Source organism: Xenopus tropicalis, chromosome 10, assembly GCF_000004195.4.
Source record: "Xenopus tropicalis strain Nigerian chromosome 10, UCB_Xtro_10.0, whole genome shotgun sequence".
In the NCBI taxonomy this organism is placed as follows: Eukaryota; Metazoa; Chordata; class Amphibia; order Anura; family Pipidae; genus Xenopus; species Xenopus tropicalis.
Genome location: NC_030686.2, coordinates 970,788 through 990,974, shown reverse-complemented (window position 1 = coordinate 990,974; position 20,187 = coordinate 970,788). Strand labels below are relative to the sequence as shown.

Below are 20,187 nucleotides of genomic sequence, written 5' to 3'. Positions count from 1 at the left end.
GACTCACTACATGGGGTATCAGTGTGTGTATGGGGGGGGATATTAGTGTATGGGAATCTTGCACACGTATGTGTATGTGAGACTCACTACATGGGGTATCAGTGTGTGTATGGGGGGGCAGGATATTAGTGTATGGGAATCTTGCACACGTATGTATATGTGAGACTCACTACATGGGGTATCAGTGTGTGTATGGGGGGGGGATATTAGTGTATGGGAATCTTGCACACGTATGTGTATGTGAGACTCACTACATGGGGTATCAGTGTGTGTATGGGGGGGCAGGGATATTTAGTGTATGGGAATCTTGCACACGTATGTATATGTGAGACTCACTACATGGGGTATCAGTGTGTGTATGGGGGGGGATATTAGTGTATGGGAATCTTGCACACGTTATGTATATTGTGAGACTCACTACATGGGGTATCAGTGTGTGTATGGGGGGGGGATATTAGTGTATGGGAATCTTGCACACGTATGTATATGTGAGACTCACTACATGGGGTATCAGTGTGTGTATGGGGGGGGGGGATATTAGTGTATGGGAATCTTGCACACGTATGTATATGTGAGACTCACTACATGGGGTATCAGTGTGTGTATGGGGGGGGATATTAGTGTATGGGAATCTTGCACACGTTATGTGTATGTGAGACTCACTACATGGGGTATCAGTGTGTGTATGGGGGGGGCAGGGATATTAGTGTATGGGAATCTTGCACACGTATGTATATGTGAGACTCACTACATGGGGTATCAGTGGTGTGTATGGGGGGGGATATTAGTGTATGGGAATCTTGCACACGTATGTATATGTGAGACTCACTACATGGGGTATCAGTGTGTGTATGGGGGGGGGATATTAGTGTATGGGAATCTTGCACACGTATGTGTATGTGAGACTCACTACATGGGGTATCAGTGTGTGTATGGGGGGGCAGGGATATTAGTGTATGGGAATCTTGCACACGTATGTATATGTGAGACTCACTACATGGGGTATCAGTGTGTGTATGGGGGGGGATATTAGTGTATGGGAATCTTGCACACGTATGTGTATGTGAGACTCACTACATGGGGTATCAGTGTGTGTATGGGGGGCAGGGATATTAGTGTATGGGAATCTTGCACACGTATGTATATGTGAGACTCACTACATGGGTATCAGTGTGTGTATGGGGGGGATATTAGTGTATGGGAATCTTGCACACGTATGTGTATGTGAGACTCACTACATGGGGTATCAGTGTGTGGGGGGCAGGGATATTAGTGTATGGGAATCTTGCACACGTATGTATATGTGAGACTCACTACATGGGGTATCAGTGTGTGTATGGGGGGCAGGGATATTAGTGTATGGGGAATCTTGCACACGTATGTGTATGTGAGACTCACTACATGGGGTATCAGTGTGTGTATGGGGGGCAGGGATATTAGTGTATGGGAATCTTGCACACGTATGTGTATGTGAGACTCACTACATGGGGTATCAGTGTGTGTATGGGGGGGGATATTAGTGTATGGGAATCTTGCACACGTATGTAATATGTGAGACTCACTACATGGGGTATCAGTGTGTGTATGGGGGGCAGGGATATTAGTGTATGGGAATCTTGCACACGTATGTATATGTGAGACTCACTACATGGGGTATCAGTGTGTGTATGGGGGGGATATTAGTGTATGGGAATCTTGCACACGTATGTGTATGTGAGACTCACTACATGGGGTATCAGTGTGTGTATGGGGGGGGCAGGGATATTAGTGTATGGGAATCTTGCACACGTATGTATATGTGAGACTCACTACATGGGGTATCAGTGTGTGTATGGGGGGGGGATATTAGTGTATGGGAATCTTGCACACGTATGTATATGTGAGACTCACTACATGGGGTATCAGTGTGTGTATGGGGGGGGCAGGGATATTAGTGTATGGGAATCTTGCACACGTATGTATATGTGAGACTCACTACATGGGGTATCAGTGTGTGTATGGGGGGGGGATATTAGTGTATGGGAATCTTGCACACGTATGTGTATGTGAGACTCACTACATGGGGTATCAGTGTGTGTATGGGGGGGGGATATTAGTGTATGGGAACCTTGCACACGTATGTATATGTGAGACTCACTACATGGGGTATCAGTGTGTGTATGGGGGGCAGGGATATTAGTGTATGGGAATCTTGCACACGTATGTATATGTGAGACTCACTACATGGGGTATCAGTGTGTGTATTGGGGGGGGGATATTAGTGTATGGGAATCTTGCACACGTATGTGTATGTGAGACTCACTACATGGGGTATCAGTGTGTGTATGGGGGGGCAGGGATATTAGTGTATGGGAATCTTGCACACGTATGTATATGTGAGACTCACTACATGGGGTATCAGTGTGTGTATGGGGGGGGGATATTAGTGTATGGGAATCTTGCACACGTATGTATATGTGAGACTCACTACATGGGGTATCAGTGTGTGTATGGGGGGGGCAGGGATATTAGTGTATGGGGAATCTTGCACACGTATGTATATGTGAGACTCACTACATGGGGTATCAGTGTGTGTATGGGGGAGGGATATTAGTGTATGGGAATCTTGCACACGTATGTATATGTGAGGACTCACTACATGGGGTATCAGTGTGTGTATGGGGGGGGGATATTAGTGTATGGGAATCTTGCACACGTATGTATATGTGAGACTCACTACATGGGGTATCAGTGTGTGTATGGGGGGGGGGATATTAGTGTATGGAATCTTGCACACGTATGGTATGTGAGGACTCACTACATGGGGTATCAGTGTGGTGTATGGGGGGGGGATATTAGTGTATGGGGAATTCTTGCACACGTATGTATATGTGAGACTCCTACATGGGGTATCAGTGCTGGTGTTATGGGGGGGGGGATTTAGTGTATGGGAATCTTGCACACGTATGTATATGTGAGACTCACATACATGGGGTATCAGTGTGTGTATGGGGGTGGGGGATATTAGTGTATGGGATCTTGCACACGTATGTTGTATGTGAGACTCACTACATGGGTGGTATCAGTGTGTGTATGGGGGGGGGAGGGATATTAGTGTATGGGAATCTTGCACACGTATGTATATGTGAGACTCACTACATGGGGTATCAGTGTGTGTATGGGGGGGGGGGAATATTAGTGTATGGGGAATCTTTGCACACGTATGTATATTGTGAGACTCACTACATGGGGTATCAGTGTGTGTATGGGGGGGGGATATTAGTGTATGGGAATCTTGCACACGTATGTATATGTGAGACTCACTACATGGGGTATCAGTGTGTGTATGGGGGGGGGATATTAGTGTATTGGGAATCTTGCACACGTATGTATATGTGAGACTCACTACATGGGGTATCAGTGTGTGTATGGGGGGGATATTAGTGTATGGGAATCTTGCACACCGTATGTGATATGTGAGACTCACTACATGGGGTATCAGTGTGTGTATGGGGGGAGGGATATAGTGTATGGGAATCTTGCACACGTATGTATATGTGAGACTCACTACATGGGGTATCAGTGTGTGTATGGGGGGGGGGGATATTAGTGTATGGGAATCTTGCACACGTATGTATATGTGAGACTCACTACATGGGGTATCACGTGTGTGTATGGGGGGAGGGATATTAGTGTATGGGAATCTTGCACCACGTATGTATATGTGAGGACTCACTACATGGGGTATCAGTGTGTGTATGGGGGGCAGGGATATTAGTGTATGGGAATCTTGCACACGTATGTATATGTGAGACTCACTACATGGGGTATCAGTGTGTGTATGGGGGGCAGGGATATTAGTGTATGGGAATCTTGCACACGTATGTATATGTGAGACTCACTACATGGGGTATCAGTGTGTGTATGGGGGGGGGATATTAGTGTATGGAAATCTTGCACACGTATGTATATGTGAGACTCACTACATGGGGTATCAGTTGTGTGTATGGGGGGGCAGGATATTAGTGTATGGGAATCTTGCACACGTATGTGTATGTGAGACTCACTACATGGGGTATCAGTGTGTGTATGGGGGGCAGGGATATTAGTGTATGGGAATCTTGCACACGTATGTATATGTGAGACTCACTACATGGGGTATCAGTGTGTGTATGGGGGGGGATATTAGTGTATGGGAATCTTGCACACGTATGTATATGTGAGACTCACTACATGGGGTATCAGTGGTGTATGGGGGGGAGGATATTAGTGTATGGGGAATCTTTGCACACGTATGTATATGTGAGACTCACTACATGGGGTATCAGTGTGTGTATGGGGGGGCAGGGATATTAGTGTTATGGGAATCTTGCACACGTTATGTGTATGTGAGACTCACTACATGGGGTATCAGTGTGTGTATGGGGGGGGGATATTAGTGTATGGGAATCTTGCACACGTATGTATATGTGAGACTCACTACATGGGGGTATCAGTGTGTGTATGGGGGGGATATTAGTGTATGGGAATCTTGCACACGTATGTATATGTGAGACTCACTACATGGGGTATCAGTGTGTGTATGGGGGGGGGATATTAGTGTATGGGAATCTTGCACACGTATGTATATGTGAGACTCACTACATGGGTATCAAGTGTGTGTATGGGGGGCAGGGATATTAGTGTATGGGAATCTTGCACACGTATGTATATGTGAGACTCACTACATGGGGTATCAGTGTGTGTATGGGGGGGGATATTAGTGTATGGGAATCTTGCACACGTATGTATATGTGAGACTCACTACATGGGGATCAGTGTGTGTATGGGGGGGGGATATTAGTGTATGGGAATCTTGCACACGTATGTATATGTGAGGACTCACTACATGGGGTATCAGTGTGTGTATGGGGGGCAGGGATATTAGTGTATGGGAATCTTGCACACGTATGTATATGTGAGACTCACTACATGGGGTATCAGTGTGTGTATGGGGGGGGGATATTAGTGTATGGGAATCTTGCACACGTATGTATATGTGAGACTCACTACATGGGGTATCAGTGTGTGTATGGGGGGATATTAGTGTATGGGAATCTTGCACACGTATGTATATGTGAGACTCACTACATGGGGTATCAGTGTGTGATGGCTGGGCAGGGATATTAGTGTATGGGAATCTTGCACACGTATGTGTATGTGAGACTCACTACATGGGGTATCAGTGTGTGTATTGGGGGGGGATATTAGTGTATGGGAATCTTGCACACGTATGTATATGTGAGACTCACTACATGGGGTATCAGTGTGTGTATGGGGGGGGGATATTAGTGTATGGGAATCTTGCACACGTATGTATATGTGAGACTCACTACATGGGGTATCAGTGTGTGTATGGGGGGGGGATATTAGTGTATGGGAATCTTGCACACGTATGTATATGTGAGACTCACTACATGGGGTAATCAGTGTGTGTATGGGGGGGGGATATTAGTGTATGGGAATCTTGCACACGTATGTGTATGTGAGACTCACTACATGGGGTATCCAGTGTGTGTATGGGGGGCAGGGATATTAGTGTAGGAATCTTGCACACGTATGTATATGTGAGGGACTCACTACATGGGGTATCAGTGTGTGGTATGGGGGGCAGGGATATTAGTGTATGGGAATCTTGCACACGTATGTGTATGTGAGACTCACTACATGGGGTATCAGTGTGTGTATGGGGGGGCAGGGATATTAGTGTATGGGAATCTTGCACACGTATGTATATGTGAGACTCACTACATGGGGGTATCAGGTGTGTGTATGCGGGGCAGGGATATTAGCTGTATGCGGAATCTTGCACACGTATGTGTATGTGAGACTCACTACATGGGGTATCAGTGTGTGTATGGGGGCGCGGGATATTAGTGTATGGGAATCTTGCCACACGTATGTATTGTGAGACTCACTACATGGGGTATCAGTGTGTGTATGGGGGGGCAGGGATATTAGTGTATGGGAATCTTGCACACGTATGTATATGTGAGACTCACTACATGGGGTATCAGTGTGTGTATGGGGGGGGATATTAGTGTATGGGAATCTTGCACACGTATGTATATGTGAGACTCACTACATGGGGTATCAGTGTGTGTATGGGGGGCAGGGATATTAGTGTATGGGAATCTTGCACACGTATGTATATGTGAGACTCACTACATGGGGTATCAGTGTGTGTATGGGGGGCAGGATATTAGTGTATGGGAATCTTGCACACGTATGTATATGTGAGACTCACTACATGGGGTATCAGTGTGTGTATGGGGGGGGATATTAGTGTATGGGAATCTTGCACACGTATGTGTATGTGAGACTCACTACATGGGGTATCAGTGTGTGTATGGGGGGGCAGGGATATTAGTGTATGGGAATCTTGCACACGTATGTATATGTGAGACTCACTTACATGGGGGTATCAGTGTGTGTATGGGGGGGGATATTAGTGTATGGAATCTTGCACACGTTATGTGTATGTTGAGACTCACTACATGGGGTATCAGTGTGTGTATGGGGGGGGGATATTAGTGTATGGGAATCTGCACACGTATGTATATGTGAGACTCACTACATGGGGTATCAGTGTTGTGTATGGGGGGCAGGGATATTAGTGTATGGGAATCTTGCACACGTATGTATATGTGAGACTCACTACATGGGTATCAGTGTGTGTATGGGGGGGGATATTAGTGTATGGGAATCTTGCACACGTATGTGTATGTGAGACTCACTACATGGGGTATCAGTGTGTGTATGGGGGGGGGATATTAGTGTATGGGAACCTTGCACACGTATGTATATGTGAGACTCACTACATGGGGTATCAGTGTGTGTATGGGGGGGATATTAGTGTATGGGAATCTTGCACACGTATGTATATGTGAGACTCACTACATGGGGTATCAGTGTGTGTATGGGGGGGCAGGGATATTAGTGTATGGGAATCTTGCACACGTATGTATATGTGAGACTCACTACATGGGGTATCAGTGTGTGTATGGGGGGGGGATATTAGTGTATGGGAATCTTGCACACGTATGTGTATGTGAGACTCACTACATGGGGTATCAGTGTGTGTATGGGGGGGCAGGGATATTAGTGTATGGGAATCTTGCACACGTATGTGTATGTGAGACTCACTACATGGACACACAGGGTGGCAAATAGTGCTGCCACTTCATTCCCTGCGACTCACCTCGGGGTATTATTTGCAGGGTATAAAGGGAGGGGGCACAATGCCTGGGGATTGGGGGGGCTGGGGGTAATTATGGGTTATGGAATGAGGGGGCACAATGCCTGGGGATTGGGGGTGCTGGGGGTAATTATGAGTTATGATAGGGGGCACAATGCCTGGGGATTGGGGGTGCTGGGGGTAATTATGGGTTATGGAATGAGGGGGCACAATGCCTGGGGATTGGGGGTGCTGGGGTAATTATGGGTTATGGAATGAGGGGGCACAATGCCTGGGGATTGGGGGTGCTGGGGGTAATTATGGGTTATGGAATGAGGGGGCACAATGCCTGGGGATTGGGGGTGCTGGGGTAATTATGGGTTATGATAGGGGGCACAATGCCTGGGGATTGGGGGTGCTGGGGGTAATTATGGGTTATGGAATGAGGGGGCACAATGCCTGGGGATTGGGGGTGCTGGGGGTAATTATGGGTTATGGAATGAGGGGGCACAATGCCTGGGGATTGGGGGTGCTGGGGGTAATTATGGGTTATGGAAGGGGGGGCACAATTCCTGGGGATTGGGGGTGCTGGGGGTAATTTTGGGTTATGGAATGAGGGGGCACAATGCCTGGGGACTGGGGGTAATTATGGGTTATGGAAGGGGGGGCACAATGCCTGGGGATTGGGGGTGCTGGGGGTAATTATGGGTTATGGAAGGGGGGGGCACAATTCCTGGGGATTGGGGGTAATTATGGGTTATGGAATGAGGGGGCACAATGCCTGGGGACTGGGGGTAATTATGGGTTATGGAAGGAGGGGGCACAATGCCTGGGGATTGGGGTGCTGGGGGTAATTATGGGTTATGGAAGGGGGGGGCACAATTCCTGGGGATTGGGGGTAATTATGGGTTATGGAAGGAGGGGGCACAATGCCTGGGGATTGGGGGTAATTATGGGTTATGGAAGGGGGGGCACAATGCCTGGGGACTGGGGGTGCTGGGGGTAATTATGGGTTATGGAAGGGGGGGGCACAATTCCTGGGGATTGGGGGTGCTGGGGGTAATTATGGGTTATGGAAGGGGGGGCACAATGTCTGGGGACTGGGGGTGCTGGGGGTAATTATGGGTTATGGAAGGGGGGGCACAATGTCTGGGGATTGGGGGTGCTGGGGGTAATTATGGTTTTGGAAGGGGGGGGCACAATGCCTGGGGACTGGGGTGCTGGGGGTAATTATGGGTTATGGAAGGGGGGGCACAATGTCTGGGGACTGGGGGTGCTGGGGGTAATTATGGGTTATGGAAGGGGGGGCACAATGTCTGGGGACTGGGGGTGCTGGGGTAATTATGGGTTATGGAAGGGGGGGCACAATGTCTGGGGACTGGGGGTGCTGGGGTAATTATGGGTTATGGAAGGGGGGGCACAATGCCTGGGGATTGGGGTGCTGGGGGTAATTATGGGTTATGGAAGGGGGGGCACAATGTCTGGGGACTGGGGGTGCTGGGGGTAATTATGGGTTATGGAAGGGGGGGCACAATGTCTGGGGATTGGGGGTGCTGGGGGTAATTATGGTTTTGGAAGGGGGGGGGCACAATGCCTGGGGACTGGGGGTGCTGGGGGTAATTATGGGTTATGGAAGGAGGGGGCACAATGCCTGGGGATTGGGGGTGCTGGGGGTAATTATGGTTTTGGAAGGGGGGGGGCACAATGCCTGGGGACTGGGGGTGCTGGGGGTAATTATGGTTTTGGAAGGGGGGGGGCACAATGCCTGGGGATTGGGGGTGCTGGGGGTAATTATGGTTTTGGAAGGGGGGGGCACAATGCCTGGGGATTGGGGTGCTGGGGGTAATTATGGGTTATGGAAGGGGGGGCACAATGTCTGGGGATTGGGGGTGCTGGGGGTAATTATGGTTTTGGAAGGGGGGGGGCACAATGCCTGGGGACTGGGGGTGCTGGGGGTAATTATGGTTTTGGAAGGGGGGGGGCACAATGCCTGGGGACTGGGGGTGTCATTGCAATTCTGCAATTTAGATGGAGTAACAAAGATACCTGGGGGTAATTATTGAGTAGGGAAGCATTAAAGCCCATTATCAGGGGATTAGTTCTTGGGGGGGGGGTATTTATAGGGGGGGTATTTATAGGGTGGGTATTTATAGGGGGGGCGGAGGGACACGGCATTAACACAGATCACACAATAGAAACTTATCACAAATTCAAACTACACATTATCACCACACAAAAAACTACAACTCCCAGTGTACGCCGCGAGTAGGCGGGAAATTCTTTTTTTCCCCCCTCGTTTCCCCGCATCAGGCGCCCCCTCCCAGCCGCTGGTAGAATTACCGTGTATGCGCATGCGCAGTGGCTCAGGCCTCGGCTCCATTGGCAGGCCCAGGCTCTCCCGGTCACGTGTGCGCGCCCCTTTCCCCCCCCGTGTGCGGCCTCCTCCCCACCCGAGTCCCGGAACCTTCCCGCCAGCACAGCCCCTCCCGTCCCTTCACTATCTCTGGGCCTTCAGCGGGTAAGTACCGCCCTACGCGCCGGCGTCCGGCTCCCTGCGGAGCGTCAGTACGTGCTGGGCCGTGAGTACGCGGGTAGCGTCACCTCCGCACGGCCCGTCCGTCTCCATAGCAACTGGAGCCCCCAGCCGCCACCGGCCTGTACCGGGCTCTCTGTTCCGCTTGCGGCTGTCTCCATGGCGACTCCGTGCGGCGCTGGGCCCTGGGGGGTGGATTGGGGGGGGACAAATGGAAGCCGCGCTGCCTTCCTGCTGTGGGAATTGTCCTTCCGCACTCTCCCCCCGCCAACCGGCACTGAGCCTTGTGGGGTTCCTCTCAGGGGCCCATCGCCTTCCTGTCCCCCCACAAATGGCTTCCCCTGTGTCCCTCATCTATCAGTAGCCTTCCCCCATTGTGCCCCCAGCATAGGGCAGGACTTGTGTATATTGCCCACCTACCCCTGCACTCACTGGGGCCCCCATATTGATCAGTATGGTTCCCTCTCTCGGGGTCCGGCACCTTCCCATCCATTGATTAAATGATATTGAGGCAATTTGCAATTGGTCTTCATTTTTTATTGTTGATGTTTTTCAGTTGTTCAGCAGGTCTCTGTTGGGTATTTCAGCAGCTATCTGGTTGCTAGGGTCTTATTTTACCTTAGCAACCAGCCAGTGGTTTAAAGGAGAGATGGGAATATGAATAGGGGAGGGGCTGAATAGAGAGATAAGGAATAAAAAGTAACAATAAAACTGGAGCCTCACAGAGCAATAGGGTTTGGCTGCCGGGGTCAGTGACCCCTGTATGAGGCAGAAGAGTAAGACAATTTAGAAACAATTAAATGTAAATAATGAAGACTAATTGCAAAGTTGCCAGGAATAGGCCATTCTGTAACATACAAAGAGTTAACTTAAAGGCAAACTGCCCCTTTAAAGTCACAGTTGGTGCTGTAAGGTACGTATGGGCTTGGTACCAGCCTGCCAGTGCTGTTGCTATGTAATGCCCCGGTACCATGGCCCATTCTGAGTGCCCCATTGTGACCCCCATTGGTTCCGTTGCAGGCAGTCGGTGCGGGTTCTCCCTGCTGGGGGGCAGCATGGCCACGCCGGACGTTAGCGTGCACGTGGAGGAGGTGGTGGTGGTGACTACGCCCGATACCATTATGGACGGCAGCAGCGTCGAGGAAGTGAAAGCCGTGCTGGTCACCACAAACCGGTAAGCAGCAGCTAATTAATTAGGGTCGTTAAATAATTACACACAGAATCATGCCCCCCAGTTCTGCGCTGACTGGGCCCCACTAGAGAAACCCTCCGTCCCCCCATTTTATATGTATAAATGAGTTTTCTCCCCGTGTTGTGTCCCCACAGGAGCCTGACGGACGATGCGCTCGAGTCAGAGAACGTTGCTGCTGCGGCGGCCGCGGCTTTCCGTGCCTCTACGGAGCTGAAGGAGGCGGTTCTAGGTATCGGGGGGCCCATAACAAGTGTGCAGTGTTACTGTAATTTCCTATTATCATATCCTTCTTCTTGTTTGGGGGGGGGGGTGTTTCCTATTGGAGTAGCAGGGATCAACCTAGCTGAGAGGGGGCTGCTAGCCAGGGGCCCATTCCTGGGGGGCAGCGCTAGTGTGGGGGTTCCCTATCTGGCAGCCATACCTGGGGGCAGCGCTAGTGTGGGGGTTCCCTATCTGTAGCCAATCCTGGGGGCAGCGCTAGTGTGGGGGTTCCCTATCTGACAGCCATAGCAGGGGGCAGCGCTAGTGTGGGGGTTCCCTATCTGGCAGCCATTCCCGTGGGCAGTGCTAGTGTGGGGGGTCCCTATCTTGCAGCCGTACCAGGGGGCAGTGCTAATGTGGGGGTTCCCTATCTGGCAGCAATACCAGGGGCAGCACTAGTGTGGGGGGTTCCCTATCTGGCAGCCATTCCCGGGGGGCAGCGCTAGTGTGGGGGTTCCCTATCTGGCAGCAATACCAGGGGGCAGCACTAGTGTGGGGGGTTCCCTATCTGGCAGCCATTCCCGGGGGGCAGCGCTAGTGTGGGGGTTCCCTATCTGGCAGCAATACCAGGGGGCAGCACTAGTGTGGGGGTTCCCTATCTGTAGCCATTCCCGGGGAGCAGCGCTAGTGCTGGGGGTTCCCTATCTGTAGCCATTCCCGGGGGGCAGCGCTAGTGTGGGGGTTCCCTAATCTGTAGCCATTCCTGCCGGCAGCGCGCGCTAAGTGTAGGGGGTTCCCCTATCTGTAGCCATTCCCGGGGGCAGCACTAGTGTGGGGTTCCCTATCTAGCCATTCCTGGGGGCAGCGCTAGTGTGGGGGTTCCCTATCTGTAGCCATCCGGGGGGCAGCACTAGTGTGGGGGTTCCCTATCTGTAGCCATTCCCGGGGGGGCATGCTAGTGTGGGGGGTTCCCTATCTGTAGCCATTCCCGGGGGCAGCGCTAGTGTGGGGGTTCCCTATCTGTAGCCATTCCTGGGGGGCAGCGCTAGTGTGGGGGTTCCCTATCTGTAGCCATTCCCGGGGGCAGCGCTAGTGTGGGGGTTCCCTATCTGTAGCCATTCCCGGGGGGGCAGCGCTAGTGTGGGGGTTCCCTATCTGTAGCCATTCCTGGGGGCAGCGCTAGTGTGGGGGTTCCCTATCTGTAGCCATTCCCGGGGGCAGCGCTAGTGTGGGGGTTCCCCTATCTGTAGCCATTCCCGGGGCAGCGCTAGTGTGGGGGTTCCCTATCTGTAGCCATTCCCGGGGGGCAGCGCTAGTGTGGGGTTCCCTATCTGTAGCCATTCCGGGGGCAGCGCTAGTGTGGGGTTCCCTATCTGTAGCCATCCCGGCGGCAGCGCTAGTGGGGGTTCCCTATCTGTAGCCATTCCCGGGCAGCGCTTAGTGTGGGGGCTATCTGGTTCTACTATCTTGTAGCCATTGCTGGGGGCTTCCCTATCTGTAGCCATTCCTGGGGGGCAGCACATTGTGAGTCTGTAGAGCCCCGGTTGCTGACATGATGTTTTTTTCCCGCTTCCCCCCCCCCCCCGCTTTGAATGTTGAATGAGAAGTAAAGATGGAGGAAGAGGAGGAGGAGGAGGGACTGGAAACTGAGATCGTGTACCCTATTACCTGTGGGGAAAGCAAAGCCAGTCTGATCTGGAGGAAGTTTGTGTGTCCCGGGATCAATGTCAAGTGTGTGCAGGTGAGAACTTCAGCCTTTATAAAAAGCTGTTCTGGGCTCAGGAGCTTACATTCAGGGATAGAATACTGGGAATGTACAAGGCTGTTTCTGCATTTATAAATCATGACAGTACTCTTAGTTTCATCTGGACTCAAGAGCTTACACTTACTTTATATAATAATACAGGTATTTCATGTCTTGGCCTGCCAGCCAGTCCTCTCCCTCCTAACTAGTACTGAGCCTAAACTCCCACTAGCCTATCAGCTGCAATTTCTGCTTTTTCCAGTAACTGCCTCCCAGCCAATCAGCAGCTGAGTCCTTTCTCCTACCAATAACTGCCTCCCAGCCAATCAGCAGCTATTTCCTCTCTCCTACCAATAACTGCCTCCCAGCCAATCAGTAGCTATTTCCTCTCTCCTACCAATAACTGCTCCCCAGCCAATCAGCTTCTATTTCCTCTCTCCCACCAATAACAGCCAGTGCCAGGCTATGCCCTCTTTTATTCCATTGTATATAGCTATGTGCCCACCTACCCCCTCTTTCTCTTGCAGTACAATGATATTTTAATGAGCCCCAAAGAGTTTGTGCATCTGGCAGGCAAATCGACGCTGAAGGATTGGAAGAGAGCGATCCGGATGAATGGTGTAATGCTGAGGTTGGTTCCTTATCGAACAAGGGGGGGTCCTGGTGATGGGGAGAGGCTAGCTAAATGGGCTTGGGATGATTGGGGGGGTCCATGTCTGTTGCCCCTTTATACACCCCCTGAGTGCAGCTTTCCTTATAGAGAGCCTGTTCCTCACATCATTCGGGGGCATTATGGGCTTTTGGGGGCACAAGGTGCCAGGATTGCTCCCTACAAGGTGGCAGTTATATCAGGGGCACCACGGGGTCCCCATTATTTCAGGCCCTGGGAGATTAGATGGGAAGCAGCCATATCCCTGAAGTTCTGCCCCCCATTCATGTGACGGGGCACTAACATGGGGCTGAGCAGATCTCAGCGGGGGCTGCATTGTGGGGGGGGAAGTGACAGAGTTGTTCTTATTGGCAGGAAAATAATGGATTCGGGGGAGCTGGACTTCTACCAGCACTCTAAGGTGTGTTCCAACACGTGCCGCAGTACCAAGATCGACCTGACGGGGAGCCGCGTGTCCCTCTGTAGCCAGACCCCCACCGAGTACATTCCCATCAGCCAGGCCGCAGGGGAAAGTACGTATGGCTTCTCTCTATTGGTTCCTCCCGTTCTACAGTCAGGGGAACCGGCCCAGCCAATCAGAGGAAGGGGCCGCAGGGGAAAGTACGTATGGCTTCTCTCTATTGGGCTCCCGTTTCTACAGTCGGGGAACCGGCCCGCCAATCAGAGGAAGGGGCCGCAGGGGAAAGTACGCTATGGCTTCTCTATATTGGTTCCTCCCGTTCTAACAGTCAGGGGAACCGGCCCGCCAATCAGAGGATAGGGGCCGTAGGGGAAAGTACCATGTGGCTTCTCTCATGGTTTCCTCCGTTCTACAGTCAGGGGAACGGCCAGCCAATCAGGGCGGGGCCGCAGGGGAAAGTACGTATGGCTTCTCTATATTGGTTCCTCACTTTCTACAGTCAGGGGAACCGGCCCAGCCAATCAGAGGAAGGGGCCGCAGGGGAAAGTACGTATGGCTTCTCTCTATTGGTTCCTCCCGTTCTACAGTCAGGGGAACCGGCCCAGCCAATCAGAGGAAGGGGCCGCAGGGGAAAGTACGTATGGCTTCTCTATATTGGTTCCTCACTTTCTACAGTCAGGGGAACCGGCCCAGCCAATCAGAGGAAAGGGCCGCAGGGGAAAGTACGTATGGCTTCTCTCTATTGGTTCCTCACTTTCTACAGTCAGGGGGAACCGGCCCAGCCAATCAGGAGGAAGGGCCGCAGGGGAAAGTACGTATGGCTTCTCTATATTGGTTCCTCACTTTCTACAGTCAGGGGAACCGGCCCAGCCAATCAGAGGAAAGGGCCGCAGGGGAAAGTACGTATGGCTTCTCTCTATTGGTTCCTCACTTTCTACAGTCAGGGGAAGCGGCCCAGCCAATCAGAGGAAGGGGCCGCAGGGGAAAGTATGTATGGCTTCTCTCTATTGGTTCCTCCTGTTCTACAGTCAGGGGAAGCGGCCCAGCCAATCAGAAGAAGGGGCCGTAGGGGAAAGTATGTATGGCTTCTCTCTATTGGTTCCTCACTTTCTACAGTCAGGGGAACCGGCCCAGCCAATCAGAGGAAGGGGCCGCAGGGGAAAGTACGTATGGCTTCTCTCTATTGGTTCCTCCTGTTCTACAGTCAGGGGAAGCGGCCCAGCCAATCAGAGGAAGGGGCCGTAGGGGAAAGTATGTATGGCTTCTCTGTATTGGTTACTCCCTTTCTACAGTCAGGGGAACCGGCCCATCCAATCAGAGGAAGGCAGAGAGAGCGCATAGGGTGGGGAGAAGGGCAATAAACACGGGGTGGCCAATGCCTATGTACAGTATGTGAGGGAGGGGGCGTCTCTGAGAGATACGTGCAGGGGGGGGGGGGGGGGGGGCTGTACCTTAGGGCTCACGTAGCCATGGGCTGGGGGGGCTGTACCTTAGGGCTCACGTAGCCATGGGCTGGGGGGCTGCATAGGTTGACTTGGAAAGGTTGGGGGGACATTTACTAGCTTTTCTCAGTAGCGTAGTGTTGGGGGCTCCTCTGCCTTCTAGGTCTTTGGGGTTGGGTTTTGGGCAGAAGCTGGGGCCCTTCGGCATGTCCCACTGGCAGAGTGGGGGGGGGGTCTGTTTGCCCATTTGTGCCCCGCAGGGCTCTGTATAACGCTGGATGTTGCCTCCCTGTAGGTTTCACAGTGAATGGGACACCGGCCACCATAACCATAGAGACGTGTGAGAGTTCTGCCGACTGGACGGGCACAGTTGCGGGTAAGGTGATTGGGTGCCAGGGCCGGGGTATGACTCTGGGTACAAGTGGGGAGGGTGATGAGGATATAAATGTGTCTAATGCTCCTGAGCGGGGGGCTGCATACTCGGGGGGGGATACAGTGTATTGATACCTACATACTGCCGCCGGTACTCAATTACCCATAATGCATGGCCGGCCTTTGTGCCTACAGACGAGTCGCTGGTATTCTGGCAGGGCCTGAAGGACGCTGGGCTGCTGGAAGAGGTGATCCAGGAGTTTCACCAAGAGCTGCTGGAAACCATGAAAGGCCTGAAACAGCGTCTGGAGAGCCCCCCCATCCAGCTACAAGGTGAGCCCCCAACCTGCCAGTAACCCTCGGGGGGCCCCCTCCTGCCCCCAGCATTCTTACCTGTCTCTCTCCCATTAGATGCCGTCTTGCTCAACAACATCGTGCAGAATTTTGGCATGTTGGACCTGATCAAGAAAGTGCTGGCTGGTCACAAGAGCCAGATGGACCGGTCCCGGGAGCAGTACACACGGGATCTGGCAGGTAGGGTGCAAGTGTAATATGGGTATGGCTGCCCTGTCCCCCCCTGCCGGAAGCCCCCGATAATAAACTGCTTCTTGTACAGTGAATTAAAGGGGCACTCAATAGCACTCAATAGTAAGAAATCCAAGTCCGGCTTGGGACTCCTCCAGTTACATGGGAGTAGGAGAAACAATAGGTTAGCTGAAAGCAGTTCTAATGTGTAGCGCTGGCTGAAAGCACAGACTCAGGCACACTTTACTGCTGCGCTGCAAGTTGGAGTGATATCCCCCCCCCCTCACCCCCAGCAGCCGATCAGCACAAGCCCTATTTGTTGCACGGGGGGGGGGGGGGGTACTGTCCCTTTAATGATAAGTATTTAATCATCCAGACAGTGTTATTATTAGAACTGCTGAGGCGACACTAGAATAGAGCAGTGTAAATAAGAGCCAATCGGGGTTTGTGGCTGTACAATAGGAGGGGTGCAGCCTGGCATTATAGTGGTGCCAGTGTCTGTAGGGGGGCTGTACAATAGGAGGGGTGCAGCCTGGCATTATAGTGGTGCCAGTGTCTGTAGGGGGGCTGTACAATAGGAGGGGTGCAGCCTGGCCAGTGGTGCCAGTGTTGGTGGGGGGCTGTACAGATAGGAGGGGGTGCAGCCCTGGGCTTATGTTGGGTGCCAGTGTCTGTAGGGGTGGGCTGTACAATAGGAGGGGGTGCAGCCTGGGCATTATAGTGGTGCTAGTGTCTGAGGACGGGCTGTACAGTAAGGAGGGGTGCAGCCTGGCATTACAGTGGGTGCCAATGTGTAGGGAGGGGCTGTACAATAGGAGGGGTGCAGCCTGGCCATTACAGTGGTGCCGCAATGTGTAGGAGGGCTGTAACAATAGGGAGGGGGTGCAGCCTGGCATTACAGTGGTGCCCCATGTGTAGGGGGGCTGTCCATAGGAGGGGTGCAGCCTGGCATTACAGTGGGTGCCAGTGTGTAGGAGGGCTGTACTATAGGACGGGGTGCAGCCTGGCATTATAGTGGGTGGCTAGTGTCTGTAGGGGGGCTGTACAATAGGAGGGGTGCAGCCTGGCATTATAGTGGTGCCAGTGTCTGTAGGAGGGCTGTACAGTAGGAGGGGTGCAGCCTGGCATTACAGTGGTGCCAGTGTGTAGGAGGGCTGTACAATAGGAGGGGTGCAGCCTGGCATTACAGTGGTGCCAGTGTGTAGGAGGGCTGTACTATAGGAGGGGTGCAGCCTGGCATTACAGTGGTGCCAGTGTGTAGGAGGGGTGCAGCCTGGCATTATAGTGGTGTCAGTGTCTGTAGGAGGGCTGTACAATAGGAGGTGTGCAGGCTGGCATTATAGTGGTGCCAGTGTGTGGGAGGGGTGCAGGCTGGCATTACAGTGGTACTAGTGTGTGGGAGGGGTGCAGGCTGGCATTACAGTGGTGCCAGTGTGTAGGAGGGGTGCAGGCTGGCATTACAGTGGTGCCAGTGTGTGGGAGGGGTGCAGGCTGGCATTACAGTGGTGCCAGTGTGTGGGAGGGGTGCAGGCTGGCATTACAGTGGTGCCAGTGTGTGGGAGGGGTGCAGGCTGGCATTACAGTGGTGCCAGTGTGCGGGGGGGCAGAGTGCCAACACTAACGCTCATTCTCTCTGTGCCAGCGTTAGAGCAGCAGTGTGACGAGCACAGGAGAAGGGCCAAGGAGCTCAAACACAAATCTCAGCATCTCAACAACGTTCTGATGACCCTGACGCCGGTCAGCGTGCCCCCCCCGGCCAAGAGACCGCGCCTGTCCCGTGCCACGTCGGGCCCAGCCGCCATCACTACTCAGAGCCCCGCCCAGATCACTCTGCCCCAGGGGATGACCCTCTCTCAGCTGAGCAGCCTCCCATTCAGCAAGGTACTGTCCGGGGGCTCCCCCGCCTTCAGCAAGAACCCCTCCTCTCCCTCCTCGCCCATGCTGGGGGGCTACACCATCGTCACCCCCTCCGGCAGTAACTTCCCCAGCACCCTGGAAATTCACCCCGACTCCTCCAACCTGACGGTCCTGAGCACGGCGGCCATGCAGGACAGCAACACGGTTCTCAAGGTGGTCAGCCCCATCCAGCTCCTCACCCTGCAGGGCCTGGGCGCCATACAGAACCTGGCCCAGATCGCCCCGGCGGGAAGCACCATCGTGGCCATGCCCTGCGGTACCGGGGAAGGTGAGGAGGAACAGACCACCATTGAGGTGACCTCACTGACGGAGGAAGAGGAGGAGCAGAAGTAAGGGGCAGCTGGGGGTACCCTGTGTGTCTCGTTGGGCTGCCCGGGGGCGCCGGACAGTTGGACGCGGGGGGGGGCAGCCCCTGAATGAACCAAAGAAGGATATTTCCATCTGTGCTAGGGGACGGAGCTACATATGCTTTATCCTGCTGAACTGGGGCGGGGGGGCAATCTGAACAGGGTAACACAAACTCTTGCATAGGTGGGGGGCCCCCCCAGAACTTGACTGGGCAGGGAGGTGCTCTATAGCCTGTCAGCGAAGGGCCCACATCCCCCTGGGACAGAACCTTTCTGAGCAATGAACCCCTTATTCTGGGCCAGAATTGGACTATAGGTACTGCCCCTCGCTGCTCGGGTTCTGTTGCTGCCTTTCTGGGGAATCGGACCGGAGTGGGCTGAGCCGAGGGGCAAATGTTGCTTTCCCGCTGGGTACAGTGGCACCGGCAGTTGTTGCCTAGGAGAGATTTCCCAGGGCAGCACTTGGGCACAGGGACCCCCAGCTGGACTTACACTGGTGCCCACCCTTCCCTGGCGAGGTCACATGATGAATCACAGTGCCCCGCCCTATGGGACGTTGCACTGCAGCCCGACGTGCACGGTGCAGTTGAACAAGATCTGAGGTTGCACATTCCTGGTTTTAAGGGGAAATGAACAGTCGCTTATTCTCCAGCGCGGTCTCATTGGACTCACGTTCTTGTCTCGTTTCCTTCTTATTTTGCTCTCTGCCCAATAAACCTTTAAAGGCTGTTTCTTACATCAGTGTGTGGGCACTTCCTGCCAGCAAGCCCCAAGGCCTGGGCACTTCCTGCCAGCGAGCCCCAAGGCCTGGGCACTTCCTGCCAGCGAGCCCCAAGGCCTGGGCACTTCCTGCCAGCGAGCCCCAAGGCCTGGGCACTTCCTGCCAGCGAGCCCCAAGGCCTGGGCACTTCCTGCCAGCGAGCCCCAAGGCCTGGGCACTTCCTGCCAGCGAGCCCCAAGGCTTGGGCACTTCCTGCCAGCGAGCCCCAAGGCCTGGGCACTCCCTGCCAGCGAGCCCCAAGGCCTGGGCACTCCCTGCCAGCGAGCCCCAAGGCCTGGGCACTCCCTGCCAGCGAGCCCCAAGGCCTGGGCACTCCCTGCCAGCGAGCCCCAAGGCCTGGGCACTCCCTGCCAGCGAGCCCCAAGGCCTGGGCACTCCCTGCCAGCGAGCCCCAAGGCCTGGGCACTCCCTGCCAGCGAGCCCCAAGGCCTGGGCACTCCCTGCCAGCGAGCCCCAAGGCCTGGGCACTCCCTGCCAGCGAGCCCCAAGGCCTGGGCACTCCCTGCCAGCGAGCCCCAAGGCCTGGGCACTCCCTGCCAGCGAGCCCCAAGGCCTGGGCACTCCCTGCCAGCGAGCCCCAAGGCCTGGGCCCCGGTATTTAGGGTATTGGCCACCAATCAAAGGGGAAGTAAAACATTCCGTGTGTTTGTTGTGATGGTAACCCATTGGCTCTCGCTGCTGGGGGAAAGCACAGCTGGGACAGGGAAGGTTCAGTAAATGTACAGAGTAGGTATCGGGGGAGCCCCCTAGGGGCCAAATGTGGGTAATGCTGATCCCAAATACAAACTTACGAGTTACAAATTGTTTATTTCAGCCCATAAGAAAAGCGATTTCCCCACGGGGGGCAGGAATGTCTGTAATGGGCTGA

At 53.4% G+C, this 20,187-nt stretch overlaps 1 protein-coding gene across 4 annotated transcripts; it reads left to right on the top strand.

The window, feature by feature from the left end:
• The first annotated feature begins 9,541 nt into the window (after nt 1–9,541).
• gmeb2 (glucocorticoid modulatory element binding protein 2) lies at nt 9,542–19,274 on the top strand. Of its 4 annotated transcripts, none has more exons than XM_031894445.1 (10): nt 9,542–9,713; nt 10,749–10,902; nt 11,055–11,170; nt 12,729–12,862; nt 13,393–13,496; nt 13,890–14,047; nt 15,673–15,753; nt 15,945–16,082; nt 16,161–16,283; nt 17,917–19,274. In XM_031894445.1, exons 2-10 carry the CDS (start codon nt 10,784–10,786, stop codon nt 18,522–18,524), a joined length of 1,581 nt encoding a protein of 526 aa, XP_031750305.1. In that variant the 5' UTR covers nt 9,542–9,713; nt 10,749–10,783; the 3' UTR covers nt 18,525–19,274. The 4 variants fall into 4 exon arrangements, with proteins under 4 accessions (XP_031750305.1, XP_031750303.1, XP_031750306.1 ...); XM_031894443.1 differs by having other exon boundaries at nt 11,055–11,185; XM_031894446.1 differs by having other exon boundaries at nt 9,543–9,713; nt 11,055–11,149.
• Nucleotides 19,275–20,187: the final 913 nt, after the last annotated feature.

Bases quoted from the DNA above. Each gene is read 5' to 3' on its own strand.
- gmeb2 (XM_031894443.1), top strand. From the start codon at position 10,784: ATGGCCACGCCGGACGTTAGCGTGCACGTGGAGGAGGTGGTGGTGGTG. The intron at 10,903-11,054 runs GTAAGCAGCAGC...GTGTCCCCACAG, and splicing joins GTGCTGGTCACCACAAACCG to GAGCCTGACGGACGATGCGC. The intron at 12,863-13,392 runs GTGAGAACTTCA...TTTCTCTTGCAG, and splicing joins TCAATGTCAAGTGTGTGCAG to TACAATGATATTTTAATGAG.